Source organism: Bombus vancouverensis, chromosome 13 (assembly GCF_051014615.1).
Source record: "Bombus vancouverensis nearcticus chromosome 13, iyBomVanc1_principal, whole genome shotgun sequence".
Taxonomy (NCBI): domain Eukaryota; kingdom Metazoa; phylum Arthropoda; class Insecta; order Hymenoptera; family Apidae; genus Bombus; species Bombus vancouverensis.
Window position 1 is genome coordinate 6,655,034 of NC_134923.1, and position 27,849 is coordinate 6,682,882.

At 38.6% G+C, this 27,849-nt stretch overlaps 1 protein-coding gene across 2 annotated transcripts in view; it reads right to left on the reverse strand.

Moving 5' to 3' along the window:
• The window catches only part of LOC117164369 (disintegrin and metalloproteinase domain-containing protein 10), a 159,956-nt gene that overhangs the window by 3,415 nt on the left and 128,692 nt on the right, over positions 1-27,849 (reverse strand). The window contains exons 8-16 of one of the 2 annotated variants that reach the window (XM_033347370.2): positions 27,501-27,641; positions 20,882-21,006; positions 20,628-20,756; positions 19,615-19,783; positions 16,678-16,847; positions 4,724-4,891; positions 1,237-1,364; positions 440-554; positions 175-306 (exon numbers count right to left, since the gene is read on the reverse strand). In XM_033347370.2, the coding sequence (XP_033203261.2) occupies positions 175-306; positions 440-554; positions 1,237-1,364; positions 4,724-4,891; positions 16,678-16,847; positions 19,615-19,783; positions 20,628-20,756; positions 20,882-21,006; positions 27,501-27,641 (1,277 nt within the window). The remainder of the gene's footprint in view (positions 1-174; positions 307-439; positions 555-1,236; positions 1,365-4,723; positions 4,892-16,677; positions 16,848-19,614; positions 19,784-20,627; positions 20,757-20,881; positions 21,007-27,500; positions 27,642-27,849) is intronic. The other variant, XM_076623966.1, reaches the window with a different exon arrangement.

Sequence of the window (27,849 nt, forward strand, 5' to 3'; positions counted from 1 at the left end):
TTACCTTGCCCTTGTCAATTTCAAAAGTGTTACAATCAATATGAAATCTTCAGATTGGAAGATTCACAGATTAGAAAATTATCACGTTGTCTTAGAAATGGTAAAAATAAGCACGATACTTCTGTTCGAATAAAAAAATAAAACTAGACGAAAGATAGACGAATCGAAACTTACCACGATTAACAGCGAGACAACAACGGTTACTGCAACGATGTACCAGCGATTGATCATCCAGCGTTGAAAACTCGCTAGAGTAGCGTCCGACAAAAGTCTTCGTAGAGTTGCCAGTGGTCCGCTTGGATCCACCTACAATAGAATTTCTATGATTAGAAAAGTAATCAGTGAGATGTAGAGAGAATATTCTTGTTCGATTGACACGCGAGATTTTTTGATTTGAAATACGTCGAAGGGTTGTGGAAAAGTCTGAGCGGTGTATTACCTCTCGACATCTTTGGAAGACGTCGCAATAGCCATTGTAATCGTTGCACGGTGTGCCTGGCTTCGACAGCATATCAGGAATATCGTAAGGCGCTGAATTCCATGCGAACGATGATCTGTAAAGAGATGCACCTGCAATGACGTCTGGTTTGCTTGGTCGTTTTGATGTTTAGTTAACGACTCGTTTCTCTTTTTCCGACTAAGCTTTCGTCGTGTAAAAAGATAACGAAGAAAAGGATATGTAGGAAGGATTTTCGGTCACAGGCAGATTTTTACTTGTTGGAAGGAGTGTGAATCTTTATTTCAAAGTATTTGCATACCGTTGAATTTCTTATTGTATTTACATGTCAATTTCTTGAGTCCAAGTTTATTCAATTTCGAATCACTGAATAATATTTCTACATGCCCGTAAAAATTTCCTACCACGAAAATGAAATAGAACCTAGAGACAGAACAGAATAAAGTAGAATCTAGCAAAAGAATTCTCCATTAGAAACTAAGGATATGTGCAAATACTTCTTGTAGTCACTGTATGTATTGTATATACATAGTTAAATTCTCGCGAATGTTCATCGTCACAGGTTTCGTATTGGAAAAGCTCAACTCCGACCAACAGTACCAAAATGGAACTGAAAATCGAATATAGTTATCACAAGGTCAAATCTCTTTAGTTGGAATTCTCTAGACACAGAGGAGGTAATTATTTTGAGGGTGAAAGTAGTTTCCCCTAAAGCGAAGTGAAACGAGTGACACGAACATTCGCGTAAAACCGCGTATTGTACAACGATCGTCTCTCACAGGCACGGTTGATCCTCTCCTGGCAATTTACAACAGAGTTCGCAGCTTTTGGTCGGGGGATCCACGGGCCCTGCGATGCACTGACAGGATTCCAAGCCATAAGCCAGGCAAATGCTGCCGGTGCATTCCTGTAAGCAATGCAAGAGCCCGATAAAGTGTCAGCCTACGTGCATAAACCTCTAAATACGAGGTAATTTCCAGCAGGGTCACCGAAGATAGATAAGCTCGCGACTCGAACGTTGTTCTCTTCCGAATCGCATCTACACGATGCGCGGCGTCTTATCCTTTCTTCGTTGTTTGGCTCGTTGAAGACGGTTTATACCGCAAAACGGACTATCGTGTAAGTAATTTTCCAAGTTATGATCGCTGAGTTCGAATAGATTGCGTGTGATCGATACAGTGGTTCGCCATGTTGCGCGTTTGCCTTAGCTTTATCGTGTTGTATTTATTTATTTATTTAGTGTAATAAACGAGCTATGTCCTTTGAGAGCAATATAACAAATACAACGATAATAGAGTGCACAAAACAAAAGAAAATCCTTCGCTCGATGAAAAATAGATAGGTCGCGTGGGAGCATACATTACAAATAGGTTACGCAAGTTGATGTTGACGTGTCTGTGGGTCCGCATAAAAGACTAATTAATTCATCGATTAACATGCATCGAGCCGGGATGAGACTAGTTCGAAACTAGAAATAGTACGGCGAAGGAAACAATACATAGACTGTTTAATTTAACTTTATCTTTCGTTATTGTGTTGACTATATCGTAGTAGTCGCGTGGTAATTATTTCACGATACGCAGACTACGGACATTTATGAATTTACAGGAAATTAGAAATTTCAATACCACAGAGCGCACGTAATACGTAAAAACATATAAAACAATCGATGTATAGTATTTATTGTAATGTTTAATGGATGAAATAAATTTATACTTAGATTCTATTTGTTTCATTTGAAAACACGACCTTTTCGTGTCGTTTTGTTCAATCATGTCGAATTTTAGATATTTTTTGCATCTTCCCGTCAATTATTTCGGCAGGTAAAGTTGCGTCTTTTTTAGATGGTCGCGTGACGGTAAGAACGGTCGTTGTCGAGCAATGGCGAGAGAGGCAGCGCGGCACGGAAACAGCAAAGCAAATTGCAATCGACAGCCGGCCGCCCCCGTCTCGGCCTCTCTCGCTCGTTATTGTACTTGCAGATTAGAAAGCCTGTATTTCGGGAGTATCGATTCGTAGCTGCCGATGCGTACCGTCGAACTGTTGCACGTGTGCGGCTGAAACGCATTTTCCGCTTGGCTGACTATAATCGAATGTTTCTACTCGAACCTACAACTAGAGGAAATAACCTTGCGTCGTTATCACCGCTGTCCACTGTTCGCTTCCTCGTACGAAGAAGAAAATGGCTTTTGATTCATGGATAATTTCGATCATTTCATATCTTTTCGATATGTATCTCCATAAAATTAATTGTCTTAGAAAAATTCACTTGCGGGCTAATTTATATCCTCCACTCAGTTTAATTTCTATTCGATCGAGGAAATTTCACGATTTTTCGATAGCTTTGTTTCGACGAGTGGACACAAGAAAATTGATAATTTCGATATTCTACGTGCAGAACTTAATATTCTTAGAAAAACTTGCAAGATAATCTATGTTCTCCACTGGATTTAATTTTGATTCTTAGCTGACTCTCGAGATTTCTTCACACCTTTGTCTCGACGAATGAATGTAGAAAGATAAGACGGATTGCTATCAATGAATAATTCCGATAACTTCGAACTATTTCGACATCTTCACAGTAGAAGTAATTTTGTTAAAAAAATTCACCTGCAAGTTGATCTATATTCTCCACGCAGTTTAACTTCCATATGTTCAAATGAATTTCGAGATTTCCTGATACCTTTGATTTATATTCATTCGTCGAACGATACCTTCGATGGATGAATAATTTCAATCCCTCCGATGTTCTTCTCTCCCGAAATTAATTTCATTAGGAAGAATGAAAAATTCACTCGAAGTCTAATTCGTATTCTCCACGCGGTTTAACTCCGACCCGATCGACAAGGGCGGGGGATGAGTCTCAAGATTTCTTAACAGATGAATGTGCTACCGTGGGCTGAAGGGTATTTCATTGCTGGTGTGCGTGCGCACGGCAGCCGGAGCCTTAAATCTACCCTCGAGACTCGAAGCGCGCTCGTGGAGAAAGAGGAAGCTACGCGTAAGAAAATGCCACGCGTACATTTCAAAATCACTCCCTCGTGGATTCTTCCCTCTTTTTCCAGAAACAGAACCAATCGTAAGCTTCCTACATGCGAGCAGAGTTTTCCTGGTTTCGGTTTTCGAAGATCCACGGATTTTCTCGCGCTCCCAAAGTCGACGACTAATGGAAATTTCAATGCAAATCTTATCAAAGGAAAGTACCGGTGCAAAGATATTGTGTTTCAAAGAACGTCTACATGGTCCTTTTCACGATTCTGGCTTTTTTAACGTCATCTGTATATGGTTGTTTGTCACAGAGAAAATTTCACTGGTAGCAGGTACCATTTAATGGTTTCGTAGACGATTTGTTTAAACCCATCAATATGAATGGTTTCATCGAGCTTTGTGAACATTGTAACGATAGTTCGAGGCAATGTATACAAATTTAGGGAAGTCATCTACACGAAGCTATCGCGTGTTATTTTTAATCAGTCTCGAAAAACGGTTCGATTTCTTTTTGGTAGTATCTGTTGTGTAACTCTAGCATCGTGTGTACCATGTAGCCTTCCTCTGGTTCCTATTACGAACGAGAAAATGGCAAGCAGTCTCCAATGAATAAGTAACTAGACAAGCAGCTAGTTTCGCGCTAGGAAATCGTAAATTTCCGCGTAATTTCGGTCACCATCGTCCGCTGCAACGGACTCATTTTCGTCGCGAGGATAATTTAGACGAAACACGATCGTATTTCGCGATATAGCGGCACTTCGCTTTCGCCTGGGTTTCGCGCTGCTTGATCATCTGCGATCATAAAGCTGAGCGTCATGACGTGTTTCAACACCAATAGAGTGCGACAGGCAAAGTTATTGTGGATTTTCATGCTCTGCAAACTTCAATTTATATATCCCTGTGTTCGTAAATGTTAAGACACTTTTTGAAGGAATGAGATGAATCTAAAAAGAGACTTGCTGAAATTGTTGTTGTTATTATTATTTCGGTTAGATCCGTGAGCAATGAAAGTTCCGTATATTCTATGTTATAATCAGAGTCTCATAAATAATGAAATTAAAATTGTTTCTGCAACTTCATATCTTCGTAGACAGAACTAGACAATTGGGAGCCACACAGAGATTTGCTTCACTCGCTAAATGACGTAACGAGTATTGTAATAGGAATATTTTCTATCTCTCTCATATATATAAAGATGTTCCGAAAAGGGACAGAAATTCACCAGAAGATAAAGGAGCGGCACGTAACAAGAGAGCAGACGGAAACGTCTAGACTCACCCCCATGTAGCAGACGAATTCCTCGTTGCATATGGTCTTGTTGGGCTTGTTGATGGATGGCGGGCACTGGGGACCACGGCCGTCGCAAAAGCTCGCGTCCCTGCAACCGTTGTCGTCCCTGCACTTATCGCCGTTGCGCAGAGTACAGCCGGATGTGCAACAAGGGCCCTGGAAACAACCACCGAGAGATGAACGACATTGTCCTGTAACGGAAGATGGAAGCAACCAGCGAAAAAGAAAGAGAGTAGGACGCCGTGTATACCGTGTCCAGTTGGAAACGTGGTACGCGCTCGATCGTTTTTTAGGTCGTCTGAAAATATGACGAAGCTGTTTGTACGATGGATGTGTCAAAGGAGAACGCTTTCATTGTGAACCTTTCAAGGTCTGTATCAGGTATTGTCCACGCTAAGTTTCGGTAGCTCGAAAGCTCCTCTGTTTCCTTTTGCCAGACTATACACGTGTCGTCACGGTATATACGTTATATCTGAGCAGTATGCATTAGCATGTACGGTCCTTTCCATGTGTATCCAGGAACACCAAGTGCATAGAAAGAAAGGTTTTTGGAAAACGCAGAATGATATTTCGTGCGATATATTGCGGGAAGTGGAAGTTTCGCGTGATTGTTTATGGCGAATGACTGCATTTTAAGCGCTAGAAATGCGCGGGAAGAATATTTCTGAGGCTAAAATAAGAAAAGAAGCGCCCAAGGTTACGTGGAATATTTGTCTAGTTTGTATGCTTTGGTTAAAGAAACGGTAAAATGGAAAAAGTGAGACACACTTCCCATAATGATGAGTATTCAATCTTTCCGTCGTTATTGTAATAATAAGAAAGGAATTCTATCGTATGGAAATTTCTACAACGTTACAACTTGAGAAACAGTGGAAAATCCGTACGATTAAGTGGAGCAGAACGACGAAACGGAAGCGATAACCAAACGCGCGTTATCAGCAGCAATTTCCTAACGAGTGATGGCAATTTTATAATTGCCGATCGTCGGCTGTGCCTTTGTCCGATCGAAAATTCATGATTCACCGTCCCGTCTGCTGCAACGTACGGCGTGACGTTGTTTTTTAAACGGATCCGCAGCGATATTCAGCGACTCGTGCGCGGGTTATCGGGCCCTGCCGCTTTGTCGCTCGTTAATTTATTTCGCCGCGCGTGTCGATGATAATGCGCGGTTCGTTGGAACGCGTTCCACTCCGGGGGGCATTGTGCGAGACCAGGAACAATATCTCGATTTTTCGAGCGATTTTCTGGACAGAACAATGGGCAACATTGTAGTGCGCACCAGAGAATTCGGGGCAACGCAATATCAAGACTGTTTTTTTTCTCTTTGCCTCTCTCCCACTCTCTCGCCTTATTTCCGCTATTTTTTCTTTTTTTTTTTTGTTTGTTTATTTTTCCTATTTCTCCGTAATTTGCACTTCTTTGTTCTTGTTTTTTTTCCCTTTTTGGAAGTGGGATTATTCATTTCCAGTAACCATTTCGACCGTGAATTTTTTTTATTTTTAATTCATTTTGTATAATTACACAGAACTCATTGTCATCTCTTCTTTTTCCGTTGTTTTCATACTGGAAATTTCTTTTCCAATTTTTTAAATTGCGCCATACATTGCTCTGTGTCTACAACACGCTTTCGACGAAGGTAATGAAAATTCACTGGAAAAAATGCAATTGGCGCTTGAAATCCATCCGTGTTGGAACTCGAACCATGGTTTCACAGTAATCAAGCACCCTATCGATTACGCTATCATGGCCGCTGGGATTGAATTGCCATTTTTCATATGAAAAGAGCCTTGATAACACAGTTGGTTACTATGTATGACGATGTCATTCTCGTGACACGTGAAAAAATCCCTGATACCTGAACGCGTATTTTCACCCGTAACGTATCGAATCACAAATTCTAACCATAATGCGATAATATTCATTATTATTAGCTTACTATAGCTTCATATTTGCAACAAGCTCATAAATCTACTCTGTTTCGTACGTTTGAATGCACGATTAAGCTTATAACTATTACATTACTCAGTGACGTGTGGTATGTACCAATTTTAACAAATAAACTGCAATTAACCGGTGAATAATTAGCAATCAATGCGTGCATCGAGAATATGCTCGAAGTTTGGCTACAAAACCGCTAATACGCGAATAGAACGCTATCGACTCTTTGGTTTTTTTCCATTTTAGCGGTCTATTTATTTTCTATTTATTTGTTTAACAATGAGAACGTCTCTTCTAACGTTATTCGAATTTCCATGCATTAATTTATTGTATACGTGTCGCTGTATTGAAAATCCACTTTTGCCAGAACACACACGCGACGATGAATATTTATGAAATTTAGGAAACAACGGGCAGAAGTTTCAGAGTTGGTCCCGAGGTGATACGTGCAAATACGTCGAAGAAATATTCGGGAAGACGAGGGTGCGAATAGTCCGCGAAACCGTGATTTTACGCTCGAGAAACTTTCTCCCTGATTTTCTTTCTGTTCCGTGATCCACTTTAGACGATAAATATTCAAATAATTCGACAATCTCGTGCCATCGATCTGTACGGTAAGGTAAAAGTTAAAGGGCACTCGAATCTTTATCTTCGATAAATTCAGAAATATTTCTAATAATTTTTATTGAAATGGAAGTTGTTTCGCGAAACAGCTACTGTTAATTTGACGTCATTGAATTACATTCTTCAGGGTTATGTATGTTTTTAATCATTCGCTAGAAAATGATAAATATTAGGAAGATCGCTTCTGTTGGAATCGTTGAGGTCTTTTTGACCCGTTGTTGAAATTTTCCAGCTGCGCGTTTCAAGATATTACGAAAGCATTTGGCGATTAAATACGTTGTCTGCGAGAAGGGTCGTGATTCTCGTTCTTACCAGCAACTTGCGAGCCCTCCATCTGCGAAATTGCTGTATCTGTCTCGCAATTACATCCAAAGTACTCATGTACGCGCGAGAAAATTGAATAGCGACGCGTTTTTAAAAAAATTGCAATCCAGTAAAATCCAGTTAGAAATTAAGACCGCTGGAAACATTAAATAATTTTTTACCCTTTTCTTTCAATGAAATTAAGAATGGCAAGGCAATTAATGTCAATATTTGTTAATTGAGACGTATCCTAGAAAACGTTGTATCGAGTAAATTGCTTTCAAAGCATTACTATGTCATCTGTCTGACGTAACATGCGTACATTTCACTTAGGATTCTAACTCAATACGCAGGAACTCTAATTCTAGCAACACCTTTCCCTTCACGCGGAAGGTTCACGAAATTCCAATAAACGAGTCTAATAACATTCTTGCTACAATCTACAGTGAAGTTAGCTTCTTGTATCGAGGAACTGGTCCGCGTCGGAAGACACTGTAAGAGAGAAATAGAGACGGGGAATTTCGTAGCGTGACAATTTTCGGTTTAATTAAATCGATGAACGAAAGAGGTTCGTCGGATGCTGAACGGGGAAACGTTTAAACGAATCGAATGATTTTCGCTTAACGTGCAGATAAGAACGATCCACGGTTTGAATATCTGATAGAAGGATACCCGTGGGACCAGCAGCCGATGCTTGGAAAATAAGGTTCCTCGGTCTGATACGTTTTCCGGTTCAACGAATTGGCACGGAAAGCAGCGGAAGGAATTCGATGCTGATGCAAGTGGATGTATTCTCGATCTGTGCATATATCAAAAAAATAAATAACCCGATGGAAAAGTGCATTCAGTCTATGAGAATATTACTGTCGAGCGGAAACCGGTGCTGCGTGCGGCTCTCTCTCTCTCTCTCTCTCTCTCTCTCTCTGTCTCTTCTAATAACACGTCACTTTCTGGATCCACTTGTTCATAGAAAAAATTCAACATAATTATTTAGAATAGCTATACCTTACTGATTTCGATGATATTTAGATATATCGTGAATTTTTAGCTTTACGACCAAGCAGAAAGACAATTTTCGTACTGACGACGAGTTTAAAAATTACTTCCCTGTAAAAGTAGAAAATTTAATTTCTCATGTTTGTTCCCTGTAGTTTTCACGTGTTACTATTATTATTATTATTATTATTATTATTATTATTATTATTATTATCCCTATCCCTATTTATTTCCTCTTTACGTAATTTAGCATATCAAAGTGAAGCGAAGTATACGAAGGAGAAGAGAAAACGAAAAAGAGAATGTTGGGAAGATTGCGGAAGATTCGAGGAAGATTCGCCAATTACAGATTCGAAAAGATTTTCAATTTCCCTTAAGGGTCGACGGCGTTTAATCACGCCTTTATATCAGGCTCCAAGAGAAAGCATGCTTCATTCCAAGTTGGCGATTAACGTTTTCAATCAGAGAAGGATAAGACTTATCTCTAAACGGCTGCGAAGCTGCAATTCCCAAGAAGATTTAGGATTGCTTTAATGCCTCGACCGCGCGGTCGACGTCAAGAGTCTTGCCCTTTATTTAGACCCGCGTCTATCTCGGGTATTCTTAATTACGAGCGATAAGATGTATCGTCGAACGCTGAGAGAGCCTCGTTCCCATAAGGGTTACAATTTTGAGAAGATTGAGAATAAGCCTTGAAATTTAAATTGCTCGAGAAATCTACTCGGCGATCGCTTAATCAACCCTCCCTTTATTTCAGTCCATGTTTACGTAATCGTACATCCTGTTAATTAGTCTTATCAGCTGTGTCATAACTTCGGCGAAGTTTCGTAGACGATACTGATACAAGATTCCTACGAGAGATTCTGAAAGTTCGCTTAAAAAGATTAAGACTTAACTTCGAACTTTTCTTAGACCCGCGTTAAACCGTTTATGATTCATTTTATTCGTATTATAAGGATTCTCTGCGAGATTTTTTATTTACGATTCTCGAATGAATTATTCAAAGTACGAAAGTATAGCAGAATTCTAAAAAGAGATCTAGATATTTGTTTAGTCCACACGAGACGTATTTCAATTGTAAAATTACGGGCGAATCGACTTATTAAAGTGAAGATTAGTGAGATGAAATTGTCAAATCTTCATTATTGACTGTCGTGAATAAAATATTGGTATGATGATCTTATATGAGTTTAGATTTGGGACATGAGTAAAGATAAGGACATAAATTTATTATTTGATGAAGATTTAAGACGTACATTCTACTTCAATCTAAGGGTACTAAATAATAAAACGTCTTTCAGCCAGCAATTTTAATTTGGATGTAATCTATTAGTTCTGTACAAACAATAGTGCTTCTAAAGTAGTCATGTTTAATTAATAATTCATTATTGATTCATACACTCTTATCAAACTAAATCATAGTGTTTGAATATTTACGAAGCAAAAGTAGTTTAGAAGCGAAAATTATTTGCGGCGTAAAGTCCGAATTTACTTGGCACACACACACACACACATACACAGATCTACACGAACCTGTATAGTGAACGTGTAATAACGAAAATCAAGCAGCCCTCTTGGCTGGAACCTTACGTTCACGTTGAGTCTTGGTCTTCGCGAACCGAGACGTAATAACACAGACTGAAACGAATCAATTTATCGAATTTCAATACTTCAATAGCAAGAATTCCTTACTCGAAGGAGGCGGATGGTGCGACAATGGCGGGAAATCACGAAACTCCGTCCTCGAGTAATTGCCGCTGCGGATGTAGCAAAATGTTGCGGCTAACGAAGCGAAGAATTATTCGAATCATCCCTGATGGAATTCATCCGGTTCGACATAGCTGTATAGAAACATTTTGGTCACCAGACCAAATCACTCATCCTTTGATATTTGCCATGTAAATAATCGCATTGTGCACAGGATGTTAAATGAGAACCCCAGATTTAGAAACAATTTCCCACTTGTAAACCAGCAAATGTCAATTGAGTCTGTCATACAGATACGTATAATGGCTACAAAAAGTTACATTAATTTTCCAATAAAGCTTTTGTTTTTGGTTGGTGTAGTCATATGAAAGTACTACCAAATGATGTGAAACCTAATATACTTCGACTAAATCAATTAGTATATAAATGCTATAATAGGTACAATGGTGTACAAATACTTTTTGTAGGCCACCGTACATTTCTAAGAAACGTTTAACGTGAAAAATTGGTATCCCAACGGATCGATATATCGTTCGTCTTAAAATAACTCTTCGATCGATCGAGGAGATTTTTCCACGATGTTCAACTATATGGAGCAAATCAAAAAGCGTTTGCCATTTTTCGCGAATAAAGGGCTCAAGATAGGATCTGTCTCGCGTTCTCGCGAGTTAATGCGGAATATTGGCGAGCGAAGGACGCAAAACAGAGGGATCGCCGAGGGGGTGAATATTCACCGATATTCTCGACGGTGTCGCGTTTTTTCTGTGATGGCATTAAGGATAAGAGATAGCGATCCCGCGAGATGTTCTTCTCTCGGAAAATGAACCACGTATAGGTGTTACGATTGAAACGCAAATATAAGCGCGGCTATGCACGTGTGTCTGCTTGGCTGTGTGCAACAGCAAAACCCCGTCTCGTGAAAATAGAACGCGGGGGATTCGTTTTACCGAAGGAAGTCACATTACCACCCCGCGTTTGAAGGATCGAATCTCCCGAGATAGCTAGATCGTTTCTCGACATTCAACGCTTGCATCGTATATTCATTAAAGTGCTCTCGAGAATAACGACGACGCTGTCTCTCCCTATGATATACAACGATGACGACCATTTGCAAGCGTCTGTGGACGAACACAAACATTCGAAATATTTTGCGAAATAATAAGTTATTCTGTTGTTATTAGAATTCGCTAGCATTTTTTAAAGGTCTAATTTTAAAGCCTTCAAACTTGAGTATAAATGAATATGAAACTATCTAAAAACTTTAAAGAGACTAACGATTATCGCTCCGATATTCTAAAAATACTTTGCCTTCCTGATCGTGCTATAATTTTGGTCAACAAAGATCGCAAGCTTATTTTCTTCTTTCTTTCTTATCGAAATAAGATGTCTAAAACATCTGAAAACGAACACTGATCATCTTAATCCAGCTATTAATAATTTCGAGCTTTAGAATCGCCATCGAAAATAATGTACCCTTCCCATCTTACGAGCTGTACGTGTTTCCATCCCCGCAAACATGCTCCTTCTGCTTTATCTTTCTAGTACCTGGTTGTTTTCCTTTGCCTCCACTATTTATCTTTCTTCTTGTTCCGTCCCCTGTTTTCTTTCCTCGCTAGCAGCTCGTTTCCAGCACTTTTTCTCACCCTCCGCTCCACTCGTTCTCTCATCAGTCTCGACCCTGCACCTCCTTCGTTATCTTTCTCAATTTTTTCTTCACCATTCTTATTCCACCCCTGCTGCCAACCTCGCAGCTCTTACGCTTAATGTCCACAGTTTGCTTGGTTCTTCCAGCACCTTGCTTCATCCTTTTTCCACCTCTTTGCCTCTTGTTTATCGTCCTCGTCGTTCAACCTGGCCGAGGAACGGGGAAAGACGTCGTCCATTCGTCTACGTCTTCACGCTTTGCGAATCTACGTGTTTTGCATCCGGCACTTTTCTCCCGTGATGCACCTAATGCATCGACTTCGGCGAACGTTGCTTGCACGGATGTTTTGCTATTTCTTTTTTTCACCGGTTTACGCTTTACTTTTCAGTCACGCCTATGTCACCTCGGTGGTGGCACCGATCGCGATCGTTCTTCTCGGTTTGTCCTGTTTCTTTGGCTTATCACAGGCTATGGCTGCCGCCAGAAACCATCGCGAACGCGAGGCGTGATGCTATCGCGATAAAAACAATCTCCGCGCAGCACCAGTTTAGGGGCCATAGTGCCTTTTTTAGTAGCTATAACTTATAAAAATCCGCGAGTAATTGCGCTCGATTGTCCGGGAAGAATCACGGGACAGGCCCGCAGTCGATTCTCGGGACATAATGCCGAGCCAGTGGAACAGGAACAGAGGTGAATACATCAGAAACGAAGTATTTTAAAATTACAGTCTATTCACGGTCTCTACGCGCATAATTAGTAGCGAGGGGCATGAAAAAGAGGCGATAAAACGCGGCAATTGCCAAGTCGGTCGAACAATGCCATTGTAATTATTTTTCAGCATTGAAAACCTCGTTACCAGCATTTCGGACTTTGCAAGTTCGTGCATTAATTAGTACGTAGGCAACGTACCGCGGAGGAAACAAAGAAGGAAAAAGTACCATCAAGCGGATGAAAAAAAGAAAGAAAAAAATAAAAAGGAGGAGCGAGGGAAGCGAACCGATATCGATGTTCATCCACGAAATTTCGAAAGAACGATCTACTAACTCTGGAATCAAACGTTTCCTCTCGTACAATATAACAAGATTAATTGTTTTTGGTTCGCGGAGAGTTTCCCATTCGTGTTTCGCCGAGGCTTCCTAGCCGATAGCAGCCTCCTCGATTTCAGTTTGATTAATTAGTCCCGTTTTCCGGGATACTACGAGCACGGCGGTGAATGCGCTAGTGTTCGCCAGGGTGACGCCATCGCCATCATCGTCATCTACGACGACGTTCGGACGATAGGGTCGACCAACATTGAAAATTAAACCTCATCATCAGTGTGTATTTGCACCTTGTCAACAATAACGCCGAGCATATCCGGAAACCAGGGGAGATCCAGAGACTTGGAACATACCTGGAAACTAATTCTCTTCTCTCTTACTTTCTCTAACTTCGCGAGCTCTCTCTCTTATGACCGTCCGTGATCAGTAAGTTTCTTCGAGCGCGAAGAATCGTACATGTACGAGATTGTAGTTTCCAACACGACCCGCCGTCATCTAGAAAAGTGCTCGTTCTCGCTGTACTCCTGGAAAATGGCCTTGTATTCACAGCTAGTATTGTGTTGGTTTTATCGGTCGGTATATATACTCAATCTTTTGACTAGTTCCTTTCTCTTTTGTTCCTCGTGTTACTTTCTTTGGTCTTAAGTGGTTGAACAGATTTTTTTTAGACACGTAATGGCATTTAGATTGTTGAAATTTTTTGTTCTTACTGTTTGACTATATTTTTTATCGTTACATTTTTATACTTCTTTGTCGATTTCTTTTGTTATGTTCTTTGTCCTTTGATATTTCCGTCGGTTTTTGAATCGTTAAAATTTGTTGATATTATATAGTTAATAGTTTTTATTATTACATTCTTTATGCTCCTTTGTTCTATACTACTTTCTGTTCTGTAATGCATCTCTATATATAATAGATTATTCTAATAATTTTTCTTACCTTCATAAAACAATAACTTACTTAGTTTGCATCTTGCAGTAATGTTAAGTTTCTACAACTTTTACGAATCGTTTCACTGTTTCACCCTTAATATGTTAATATACATAGATTATAAGTGGACAAATATCCATGGCCCCTAATTTTATTAACTTCCATTAACTTCCCATTAATTTCCTGCATTCTCTCGTAATTTCATATCCCGAAGTTCGTCCACGAAATCTGACAAAATGATCGTGGGTAAGTAACAATATCTAGCTTCGTGTTTCGCTGCTAGCTTCGACCCGCAGGGTCGATTTTGTGCGTGGGACCGCCCGAAACCCCCGAAGGAACGTCGAACTTCATGGTTGCATAAATTATGACCGTCTCGATTTCGAATGCGCCGGATTTCCTGTACTCATTATCGTTGGCTCACCGTTTAATCACCCAACGCATGCCTGGTATAGAGGATCCAAGTTGCTCGGTTCGTTGGAACAAACGATCGGCATTGGTTGGATTAACGTGGAGTTGGAGGTTCGTGCGCGGGGACGAGACGCGTGTAACGGCACGTTTCGCGTTTAATTACGGCTTTAGTGTATCATTAATAAACATCGATACGTCCGTACCGCATAGCCTGTCGCGTAACGTGCCTCGTGCCTCGTTATTAATTAGCGACGTTACACGTAAGAGGATTGAGAACGAACGCGTTCAGCTTCTATTTTATTTCGAGAATCATCCATTACAGGCTTCTGTCGGACACAGGGGGAAAAATGATGTAGGTTACCTCGGAGAAAAATGATGGCTTTCGCCGTGGATAATTAAGAGGTCAGGAAGAAGTGGTTGCTTCTAAATCGAAGTTTTTCTTATTTATCAGTCGTGATGATATCGGAGTCGAGGGTGTTAAACTTTCTGAAAGTTTAACAGTTTACGGTACCCATTGAAAGGAGCAAAATATGTTTGACCAACATAGTTTACAAAAACGATCTTTCGATATTATATCAAATTTTGTATCAAAATTGACACAGCTGTGATATTTAAATCAGATAAACTGTACCCACCATCCAACATGAAATTGTTACTTCGTGAATGAGATACGTGAGACGTGCGAGCGTACGAGAGAAACAGAAATAGAGAATCATCGAAAAATTCGATTCTCTTCATACGACGATATTTCAACAACGCAAAGTCGCACCGGAGTGAAACGGAAAGCATTTTACAGCGGAAGCTTTATCAGCTCTTTCTGATGTCTCAAACAGGATTAAAATATCTTTGCTAGTTTTGCAACAACAATTGCTTAAACTCTTAGTAGTTTTAATAAGTATTACTCGCGTATTTTGGTGTATTCGAATAGATTTGTATACTTTTTTAACCATGCAGTTTGTAATGGTATTGTTAATAGTTTATATAATTATTACAATACAAAGTTATGTGTATTTTGTAAAATTTTGAGTAAAATATCAAGAGAGATGGATAGAACGAGGCAGATCAATAAAATGGCCTCCTCAGCTATCTAGTTTAAATTCTTTGGATTTATTTTTGTTCTATCAGCGATAAATAATTACAATAATCAACAAAAAAAGAACAATCAACATTGTCTATAACAAATATGAAAACAAAGTATATTTTTTATCAAAAAAATTGTTTCTTGGATATATGTTGTTTAGATGTTTTTTCTCCTCCCGGTGGAGACATAAAACTGGAGCAAGATTGGAGTGTATATTACACATAATTGTGTGTAACATAGTTTATAACACTCTACATAATCTCTTACGAATATACCAATCGCTCGATTACTATCGAATGTTACGAAAAATGGAACTTATGTAAGAATAGTTGTTAAAGTATATTGAATTTGACCAATCGCTAAACAGTAGAAAATTATAAAAGCGTTCGTTTTCGAGGTAATGAAAGTAAATCGATGACGAACGTCTCCTGGAAAAACTGGTTCGCGTCTCACAGGGAAAGTCGGCATTGCACGTTCGCATTTCGTTTCCTACATTACGCTTTCAAGATATTCAATAGAAATTCATAACATATTCAGCGTGTAGCTTTCGTAGAAAATGAAAATGAGTCTCTGTCGAAATTTTCAAAGGAACTCGCTGCTAAAAGACCGTATTTGCAACGTCTGTAAAAATATCTCTCCTCGGAGACCTTAGAAAACTCGCAGCTTCCGCCGTTGCCGTAGCGTTTTAATATTTCAACGCAAATGTAAGCAAGAATTTGACATCTTTCTCTTCAAAAATGCAATTTTAACTTTAAGTTTGCTCCTGTACTTTGCGCACTCGTTCAACCTAACTGTCACTTGTTCTAAATCAATTCTGGCCATTTTCCAAATGAAAACTTACTCCATAATTTAACTACTGAAAAATTTAACCTATTAATCTTTCGATCAATTTACATTAGCTAATTCTGTCAGTTAACATTGTGGCTATGAAAAGGAATTTCCAAAATTTGCTTCATATTTTCGTACTATTTCTTCTAATATTTCTAATATTTCTTCTACCTAGATTCTATAATTTTATAAAAGAAATTAAGGTACTTACAACATCATGACAAATTGTGCGCTGCTTAATTCTTAATGGATTAATCCGATATTTTGTAGTCGATCGATACTGTTATTTCTATAGAATTCTCTATGGTACGATCAACAAGCAAGGATGTTACGTCGAATGGGAACAAATCACGTTGTAGGAGGAACGTTAGACTTAATCACGATGCATTGGGGAAACGAACGTATTTGGACATTGAGCAAATGAAGGAAAACTGCCACTTACCTGACTGGGACTGCATACTGCACCATCGGCAAGACGACAAGGTACCTCGTGAGGGGCATGATGAAGCCGTTGAGGGTGGCAACAGGGGTCGTTGCAGTCCTCCTCCCATCCGCAATCACACTCTTCGCCATCCTCCACAACGCCGTTCCCGCAGATGGCATTTTGGGGCTCTGAGGAATCATCGATTTTCCATTTCAGTTCGATCAACATGATTCTCCATATGCCTTGCCATAACATTTTCTCAAATTTCAGTTAACTAGTCCTCGTAGGATCAAACTATTGACCAGATAAACGAATGACTGGCTAATTTGAAAAAATGATCAATATAATGGAAAGTTCACCTATAATTTAAAATTACAATCTTTGCACCTGTACATTAAACTTGTAAACTATTTGATTAAATACAAACTTTGATTAAATTATAATTTCCTTTAGGATGAATGTTACGATCAACGAATCATCTGTGGAGTATGTCAATTATCGATTAAGTGACTTCTGGTCAATTGTTTTTTCCCTAAAACCTAACCTTGTTTTTTCCCTATGTTGAAAATAGATCATTTAACACTGTAGACTTTAGCTACTACTATAATCTCATTTTTCACCAATCTTTATTTGAGCGAAATGTAAAAAATTAATAGATAAAGAGAGAAAGGAGAAACAGTTATATCTGTAGGATTATTAGATCAATTGGATCAATTAGATCTATTCTCTTAATTGTTAATTAAACTTAGAAAATGATCAGTTAACTTTTTTAACAGAGTTTCAAGAGAACATCGTATCGTTTTGATTTTAAACGAACGAAGAATGAGCCGCAAGTGGAGGCAAAGTAGATGGAATAAATGTTAGCCTGATTTGCTGTGAGCTTAATGAAATCCTCGATTTAATGAAGCTCAACAAGTCGACCGTGACTGTGTAATGTAATCAATTGCACGCCGCGTCGAGTGATGCTCGGACAGCTCTGTTTTTACAGAAGTCGGCGGGAATTTTCCTAAATTTTTCGCGTGTTACTTCCTTTCTATTATAAATAGAAGAATCACAGAAACATAATTTGTCAGTGATTTAATTGAACCTCTACTTAATCAAACCTCTATCTTACACATGTAAAATATTCGAAATCGTTTTGAATCGAAATGAGAATAATCTAGCTATAATAATATTTCTTGCGAATATATTATGGGTGTCATATAAAAGATCTTGAACTGAAATTGGTCAAATTTGAAACCAATCTGAAAATGTATATAGAAATTACAAGATATTTGTTCCCGAGCATATACCTAATAAAAATCAACAAAGTGTTTGAATCATTAAACCTTTGAAGAAGTGAAAATAATTAACTCCGTTTTTTGTAAGTTTTACAATTTCATTAATCAAATATATGATTAATGTTCGATTCTCAAAAAACGAATCGCTTACTACCCGTAAGTACCTTTATCGTAAAAGAATAGCACAAATAATAATTTAGCGACGGCACTAATTACATATATGTTCTAAACTGATACTCATGCTGTATATTAACTTTTTATTAAGTGTATGTTTGCAATAAATATCTCGCAACTGTTATATACATTTTTGAATTTTACGAGGATCCTGTCTCATTACAATGTTAATGAAATTTCAAAAAATTTCATACAATATGCAGAGTAAATATATTTATCAAAATGTTCTATGGCAGATGTTCAAACACTTTCGTGAGCTACTGTATATGCTATGATAATATTTTACTTTTTATTTCCCTTCGTTTCCACGCTGTCTCATGTGTATTATAAAAGTAGCTGTGTTTCGCAATACTCGAACGAGTTTTTCCATCGATTTAAAACGGTCACGCGGATCTTTATGTTATGAACAATTAACGAATCGTATTTGTTTCTTGTTTGGCCGACTTGTCGCACGTTTGCTAGTACGTTCGCGCGGTCGATGCTCGTTGTCCAAAACGAGTTTCACGCGGACCATGTAGAGCCTGCTATTAGAATTGCAATTGAGTTGCAGTTAGACCGTGGGTCGATCGATATACCGTAGCAACACCGATAGGTTCCCTCTTTGTTTTTTTTTTTCGTTTTTATGTTGCTGTACGATGGTATTAGCATTATATATAAGTAGGTCAAAGAGCATCATGCTCTTTTTCCTCTCGTTATGTCTTCTTGCATGTAATTGTTGCAGCACAATTACGAAATTGAATTTGACTTAAAAAACAGGAGAGTTTCGTGAACAAAATGTATGCGTTTCCTTAGTATTCTTATTTCTAAACTATGTACAGCGCGATTTTGTGTCATAAATGATAAGTGATGTAGTATGCTTGAGTGTGATTTCGAATCTGCCGTGTGTGTATATCTTGTGAGAATCTGTTTGAACGTTTGAGATGTTGAAAGAATCTTGTTTGAATCTGACATCGTGTAAATATTTTAATATTTGATATACGCGATTTTAAACAAAATTGATTCAGCTCTTACTGGTTGATTGCGATATGCTGGAGATTATTTAATTTTCTTACTGATTGTCTTTTTGACTGATAAGTGCGTCGCTGCGTTTGAAAAGGTGAAAGTGAAAATGCGGAATAGGAGAATGCGTATCTAACTGCATTCTGCAATAACCAGGTTTGATTTTCCTTCACCAAGTCTGTTATTTTGTAATTTACATTTCTCAACAGCAACAATTTCTTACATTAAATGCAAGAGCTAAACAATGCTTAAGTTTCTCCAGTTTAAATGTTCTCTCACTATCGCGGTGCAGAGATTCAACAGGAAATACGTTAACAAGTAATTAGCAAAGGGGCCTGTAAGCAGCTTTACCAACGATTGTATAAATAATTCAGGTAACGACCGTGTACAGAGACGATCGAGGGGGGCACGGAGGAGGTCAGGGCTGTGATGACTGGAAGCAGGCCAGACGTTGACCCCTTTCGGAATCTAATTAAAATTCCGAAAGCTTCTCTCTACTCACCGGCGAAGCATCCCTTGGACGAACGGGCCTTGGCATTTAAAACGGGATTTATGGAGACCAAGCTGCACGGACTGAAGCGATTGTTATTTCGTTTGTCCCCGCTGGTGGCTCTGGCAAACATTATGAAATTTCCGTCTTCTCCTCCGGGCGAACACTCGTCCGGATCGTGCTTGTCGCGTTAACAGAAAGATCAAACGTTAGACAACGACTTTGTATTATCATTCATCATGTATAATACAGTGAACGGAGCCAACTTTGAGAAAGGAGTTGTAATTAACTCCGACGTTGACGTGCCTTTACCCTTTGAATCACCCAGCAACTGTAGCCACGCGAATTAAATAATTGGACCTTTCTCGCGGAAACAGTTTCGATCGTAATGGGCTATCAAATGGCTCTTTCCTCGTGTTAACGTCCAGCGAGAGCAAAGCTCCGACGAAGTCTGGGGAATAAACACGCGGGTACATATGTAGAAGTTGTTGGGACTCTAAATGTTAAAGTTTTCTAATTTTCGAATATTCCAATCTCCGAACTTTCGAATTTTCAGTCTCCAATTTTCCTATGTAATTAACTATTCCAACTAAATATTTTTTATATCTCAAATTTTCTAAATTCTTCATATTTTATAGGCACAAGCAAGAAACACGTGTGTAAACGTTCTTGAAATAACTTGAATCCGCACTATTCCACGCGTAAAATTCCAACGGCAAGTTTTCAAACAATTCAGCGCTTAATTATTCAGGATATGGCTTCAGGATTTTTTCCACAAACACCTTCTTTAGATGGAAACTTACCCCTCTGCTTTTATATCAAAGAAATGCAATTTTACTATTCGTACTATTCCTTGATTCGGAAAGAAATAAGAGAAGGAAAAAAAAAAGAAACATTAGAACAATCGTAGCATAGATCACGATTGCTTCGACGGGGTGGTGTCTCCGAAACAACCCTCGAAACTTTTCAAATGTATTCGCCGTACGCGTCGACAGCATGCAACCTCGATGCGCCGTTGAACTTACAGGGGATCCGAAGTTGTGACCGATCTCGTGTGCGAGGGTGACGTGAGAAACCGTCGGTGGTACGTGTTTGCCGTAGTTCAGGAGGGTGATTATACCGGTGTTCAACGATTTCATGCTACCCCTGTAGTGCTGCAAGACGAAATAGCGTTAGTTCTCGAGGTAATTGTCTGAGTATCGTGAATGCGCCGCGGAACGATGTTATTTTAGACGTGGCACGGTCGAATTAGTTTCGTTACATTCGGAACAGAACTTACCCCGTTTTTCTCGCAAACTCCGCCAGCATTTTTCAGATCTCCAGTCCATGCCAAGCCCAAAGTTCCCTTCTCAAAGTCGCGGTACGTGAACATGTACGATAGACAGAACGCGTCATAGTCCTCTTCTGTAACGAGTTTCAGTGGACGATTAATCGTTACAATTTGCCAGTTCTTGATCTTTGATCGACTATAATATTTCGTCCGTAAAATACTTAGGCACATAAGAATACGTAAGCATACGCTAGCGGACAAAAATAAATGTGTAGACAATGAAAATAGGTATCAACGAAGTTTAATCAACTTAATACGAGTGGATCTGTTATATAACTTTATTTATCATATATCCTTATAGATCATTATAAAGTATTTAGTAAATAATTTTTATTTATATTTATATTTCTGTGTACGAAGTAACTGTATGTTTAACGAAACTTCATTGATACCTGTTCCCACTATTCTGTCCATTTATTTCTGTCCACGACCGTACATGCACCACAATGACTCTCAATCCACCATATCTCTTTTAGAATAAAAGTTGGAGAGAGGAGATAACTTTCTTATTGACCGATTTATGTATATATATGTACATATATCACGAAAGTTCGAGTGTAAATCAATTTCGTTCGCTGTTAATCTGTCGCGAATGAATTAACGGACAAAATTCTATGCCGTTGTACTCGCAATACCCCTGGAATTCGTTGCATCCAATCAAGAACGTCGCGTCTCACGCTGGTATTTCCGAGGGACGGAGACAAATACCCGTCGTTCGCAGCCTTTTAATTAATTTCATTTTTAATTCGGCCACTCTACCCTTGGCAGTATTTCACCTGGCTGGATTTCTGATGGCGCGCGCGAAAAAGAGGATGGCTCGAGGGGGCGTTGAATTCCCAGCCGACGCGGCCAAACATCGGCCGAGATGTTATCCGGGAAAAATAATAAATCAGGCGTCCAGAATGTCCGGTAATTTAATTTCTGGCGAACTTTTATGCTGTAGCAACTTTCCTCCGTTGGGATCGGTGTGTTCGGTAGCCGGGTATATGAAAAAAATAGGAAAAAAATGAAAAAAAACAAGGAGAACGTCCGCTCGTCTACACCCCTTTTATTCGCCCTTCTCCTTCGCGGAAATTTTTTGTGGCGCTTGAAAAAATGAGAGAGAACAGAAGAGTAAAACGAGCGATGAATACTCTGTGAACGTCGTGCATGAATTTCAATGAAAAGGGTTGTTTACGGACGTCCAGCAGCGTGTTCATCGCGTTCACGTTCTTCCAAAGTCAACTGTACTTCGCGGACCAGCGAGGGCACTATTGTGCCCGATGGACAAACGTTTGCTATTAAAAAGGGAAAAGGAAGATAGAAAGCAAAGACAATGTATTTTACGCAATTTTAACGCTAGAAATTAGTAACCAAACTTAGAATAGTTTATTAGATAAATTGAGGATGTATTATCTTTTTACGATTGAAATAATGCACGTGGCCTTAGGAAAATCAATTTTCTATATTTAAGCTAACGATAAAAATATCTTTTTTCAATTCCACTCCACTGCAATTTTTTTCTATTGCACTACCTCCATTTTCCACTTATTTCATTGACATTATATGTATCTTACAATTTAGTACATTAAATCAAAAGCAATTTTTTTCGAGTTTTCTAATAAATGTACCAAGTAAATGGCCTAATGCTTGTAGATTGATCTACGTAGATAATAGATCAGTCATAGTTGTTCAACCTTCGAGCACAAAATCGAGCTATCGGAACCACGAAGTGGCCACAAGCGTGTGGAAGGTAAAAGTGCTGCGGATCATCGGGAAAACAAGCCCGGTTCTTTGCACAATGGTTTTTGCAGTCTGCATGCACGGCAGCTGCTTTTTGCAAGGGGAGAGAATAGAACGTGGGATACGTGTTTGCTGTGTAGCATGTCTCAGGAGGCATATTTGGTTACTGTATGCCTGCGGCAAATACGTCATGGTCCACTGCTGCTCGGTTGTGTTTCTCTCGATCCTAGTACATCAGCTATTGTACCGGTACGAGCTGTTCAATGTTCTCTACCTTGATTTCAATTTAGTACCTACCAAAATGAGACACCATTTCGCTGATATTCTCATTGTCAATGAAATAACCACGACTAGTAGACAGACCGTGTGTGTGTGTTTCTCTTTGTCGATTATTTCATTGAAAATTATTTGCTCTGGTTCGTTCTTCTCGACTGGCTAATTTCAAGGCAAACCGTGTCGCGTTTCAACGCAGAGAGAGAACCGTTAATATTTAGAACGTTCTCCAGGAACGAGTAGCTGTTATTTAATAACGGCCCGGCCATTATTATATCAGCGAAACACGAAGCGAAATACTAACGCGAAGGTGACAGACGCTCTTCCGACGAGACGTTATTGTACCTGTCGCACCGAGCAACGTGAAACGATGTTACATTATCCTGACACTCGACAAATGTGCCTGCGTGAATTGTCCGCGTAATCTGCATCGAAATTCCAATGGGATTACGCGTGTACTGAATTTTTCATCGAAATATTCTCTGTAAAAATCAGTGGCGGGCGAACCTGTAATTAATTATAGAATTTTCGGAATTTTCGGCTGCAGGCAGATTTTTACTTGCTATGTGTAAAACTAAATAATTTGATAAGAACAATGGAATAATTTACTTGTAGGATATAGTTTTCACAAAGGATGGCGAATGGTAAGGGATGGAATACTGTTATGGGGTAGAGAATATTAGATTCAAAATGTTAGTATTCGTTTGCGTACATTAATTGTGCCGTAGAGAATGCAAGATTTGAGAAATAAAATAAGGAACGTAAGAAATAGAAGAGTGGTGTGAGATAGGGAATGTTGGGCGTGGAATGATAGCATTGGCTTGTGTATATTAGATATGGGGTAGGAAATATAAGAACCGAGCGATGAAATAAGGATTATATAATAAATTAAGAGAATATGTATAAAACTAATATGTTCATTGGTTTAGTTTTTCTCATGTCGATAATTTGTGTCGTTTGTATTAATTAACCAAATAATTAATTGGACACGAAGAAAAATGGATTTCGACAGTAAAGTCGCGCTACAACCCTAACGATGCAATCGTGCTTATTAGTCATCGCGCTAACTGCAAACATTTCGACCGAAATTGCGTAATTATGGTAGACAATGCAAATTCAAATGCATTGGGGAATGCGTACACCAATGCCCTAGAGGTAACTCATATTAACGTTTTAATGTAATCAATAACTTGAATATAATTATAATATGGATATATTAAACAACCTAATTAAGTATCGTATTAGGTATCATTTGGTTTTCAAATTTCACGTAGAAGAATATAATATGTAACACGAAGTAACTTCTAACAAAATCGATATTATATTCCGACAAAATTTACTGGCTCTAAAATTGCAAATGTCATCTACGGTGCAAATATTTTTCATAAATAATGGAATGGAACCAACGATGAAATCGAATTTGCTAAATTGGACAAAATCATATTTGCGTCAAATTGTAACTCGATTTATCAAATACTTTTAACAAATTAAATAAATAGGTCCTCTTGTCCTGTAATTTGACAAGTAATACTATTACTTAATTGACAATTCACTAGTTATTTATATATTAGTCAGACTATTTTTAAAAATGTTGGAATACAACGATATCAATCGCATGCAGATAAGGTGATTGATCGTACGGATTCTTCCGTTCGTTGCCCAGCGCCATCCCCACTAGCGTGCGTTCGTGAGATGCACCACGGCAGTTAGCACGTGCATGCTTTTTCAAAAAAACGCCGGAAGAAACGTGAGGATATGGATGGAACATTCTAGATGGGCACGTCGAGAAGCTACTAGAAGGTTCTGTGCCACATGTGACGCCACACAGGCACCCACACAGGTCACACTCATTACTGCATAGAGAGTGGGGCTCTAAACCTTTTCAAGGGCCATGGGTCACTAAGCCAGTTAGTCTGTGAATAACTAGCCAACTGTCTACATTCCAGAACGCACATTTATAATTCGTGTAACAATTGTTTAATAAATATCACATTATATTATTTCAAACACAAACATTGTGTTTTCCACAGATTATTAATCTTAATCCCAAGATTAAATTCTAACAAAAAATATTATATTTTTGTGCTAAATACAATAACGAAATGGCTTGTAATTTATAAAATTTATTTTATTTTTTTATCATGTCATGACTACCAATTAATTTCAAGCTTTCATTTTTACGAAAGTTTTTCAATTATATTAGTTCCAGTTACTTAAAAAGTCTTCTGTCTTTCTATATTAAAGATATTTACCAATCTTCTTATTTCCATGGAAAGATAAAAACACGATTATCCTTTAATTAAACTATTTTCACCACGTGAAAACTAGAAGGTGACACACCTCGCATAAATAGCCCCTGATAGAGAAACACTCATAATAGCCATCTTCAAAAGCATGCGCTGTATAGACGGATAGAGAGAAAGTGGCGGCTTAAATCAGCTCGAAGGAGCGTCGAAAGCAACTATATACAGGGTGGTTGGTAACTGGTGGTACAAGCGGAAAGGGGGTGATTCTACGCGAAAAAAGAAGTCGAAAATATAGAATAAAAATTTTTCGTTTGAGGCTTTGTTTTCGAGAAAATCGACTTTGAATTTTCGCTCGGTACGCATGCGGTACGTTATAACGGATTTCACTGTAGATCGTTGTCTCGATGGAAAAATTAAAAAAAAAAAATAATAAAATAAAAAAAATTTTTATTCTATATTTTCGACTTCTTTTTTCGCGTAGAATCACCCCCTTTCCGCTTGTACCACCAGTTACCAACCGCCCTGTATATTATATGATTTCAATGATCCTAACTTAGGAATTCCAACCACATGGAGCTGCGATTCGTTACTCGTCGGAGATGTGGTTTGGTAATAATTAATCCCGGCTATATGGAAACTTTAACTTCGTTCGGTGGAAACTTTAATGCGATATAGTTTCTTGGCTAGCTCTCTGTCAGTTGTTGCTGTACGACATCTGAACACGAATTAATCGTGTGGAATGACAGGATTCCGCGAAAGAGATAGCACATTCGAGATATCACAATATATTGAACCGAACTCGATAAAGCGATACTCTCGTCCAACTATTAGGGATTTTACTCGAACATATAGGCATTCTTGGTGAAAACGAATCGATGGATCGAAACTTCCTCGCCATGTTCTTTGAACGAGGGTAGGATTGGTAGTTAGAAAGCTGGGGAAACACCGACTCCAGAAATAAATCAAAAGAATGGAAGAATTGTGGGTTCCGTTTGACATTTTTAGGAATAGTTGATTAGAAATGAGAGAAATCCGAGGGGAAGGAAAGGATCAACGATTAATCGACTGTAGGAGAGATGGTTAGATTTGGTATACGAATGGTAAAGATTTGAAGCCGATATTCGGCGTGGTTTCTTTGTCACGCGATGTTTTATGATCCGATTCGTGTGTCTTATATCTTTATGATCTTGTATGAGAAATTGTAAAAAGCGTGTGGATGTAATTGTATATCTATTAAACACTGTTCAGTAATAACGTAACTGTTTGTTTAAAGTAACAACAAATTCAATGAAATTAAAAGAAGAGAGAGTAAAGTAGAAAGGAGGTAGAGTAAAGTAGAATAAGACAGTCCAGAGAAACAAAGGGTAGTCAAGTAAAATAAGACAATCTAGTTGCCCAGTGCCTTAGATAGCAAAATAATGAAAGTCAAGTCAGAAAATGTATTCTTTACAAAAGGGGCTTGAGAGTGTGTTGCCAATTAATATCGTAATCGTTTGTTCAACAACGACAAATTGAATGAAATAAGGAAGAAGAAAGGAAAGAAGTGCACGATAGAATAAGACAATCTAGCTAGTGTCTTAGTCAGACATCACGATAATGGAAACCAAATCTTGGAATGTATTTCTATAGCCTGTGAGTCAATTAACGAGAGAATCACTCTGCAAAAGGTGATAAATGCACATTTCGTCCTAATAGCCTTCGATAGGGAAGATGCGGTGTAGGCTTTCATTTGTGTAATCTAACCTTCACGTGTTTATTAACTATGGTATTAGATAACGACTACCGGCGGAACCGAGGATGCTTTAAAGTCACGGAACAGAGGAGTTTGCGCTTAACGAACACTTTGCAACGAGCCAATGATGACCGACACGAGACGTTTCATTAAAGTTGAAAAGTCGCGCCGTGCAACGTGTTACTCATCGAGCCTTGGCATCGACGATTTCGTGTAAATTTCACGCAAACGAGCACTTTAATTAACGAACGAGTGCCGAAAGTACTTTCAAGGATTCTCGTTCAATTCAAGAATGCTTTTCTTTAATTAACTTCACCCCTGGTATTCTACGTTCCGTTTCATGTTAATGCTTTCTATGACTTGAAACAATAAATTTGTTTTAGAAATTCTCGTCAAAGGAATCAACATCTCATAATATACTTAAGACGAAAGTACGATACAATATTAATGAGATATCAGATTACTTTGATTAAGTAACTTTCGCCACTTTTTCAAACTTTGAGCTTTTTTCTAAAATGTATAACACCGTCAATAGTACGAGTAATGCATAATTTATGACAAGTCGTGGAGAGGATAGATAAAGTAATTTACTTACCGGAAAACAGCTCAAGAAATTCTTCAACCCCATAAGTCCCAGTGAATCTGTAGCTTGGATCGTTCAGTGAATCGTCACTATGAACTTTAATGCGTTTTATCATGAAGCTAATATTGTCTGGCTGGCCATCCTGATTGAAATCTGTAAAATAGCGAAGAATACGTTCGAAATGGAAAAGGAGAAATGAAAAATTCAAATTGCAACATTGGACGGATTAAAGTCCGTTTGCGGAATAGACATTGTGGTACTGTGAAATTCATAGGAGTCGAGAGGAACTACTCATCGAGGTAACCGATAGCTGATAAGGAAAATCACCGGGGCTCCAGACGAGTAATTTTCGGGTTTCCCC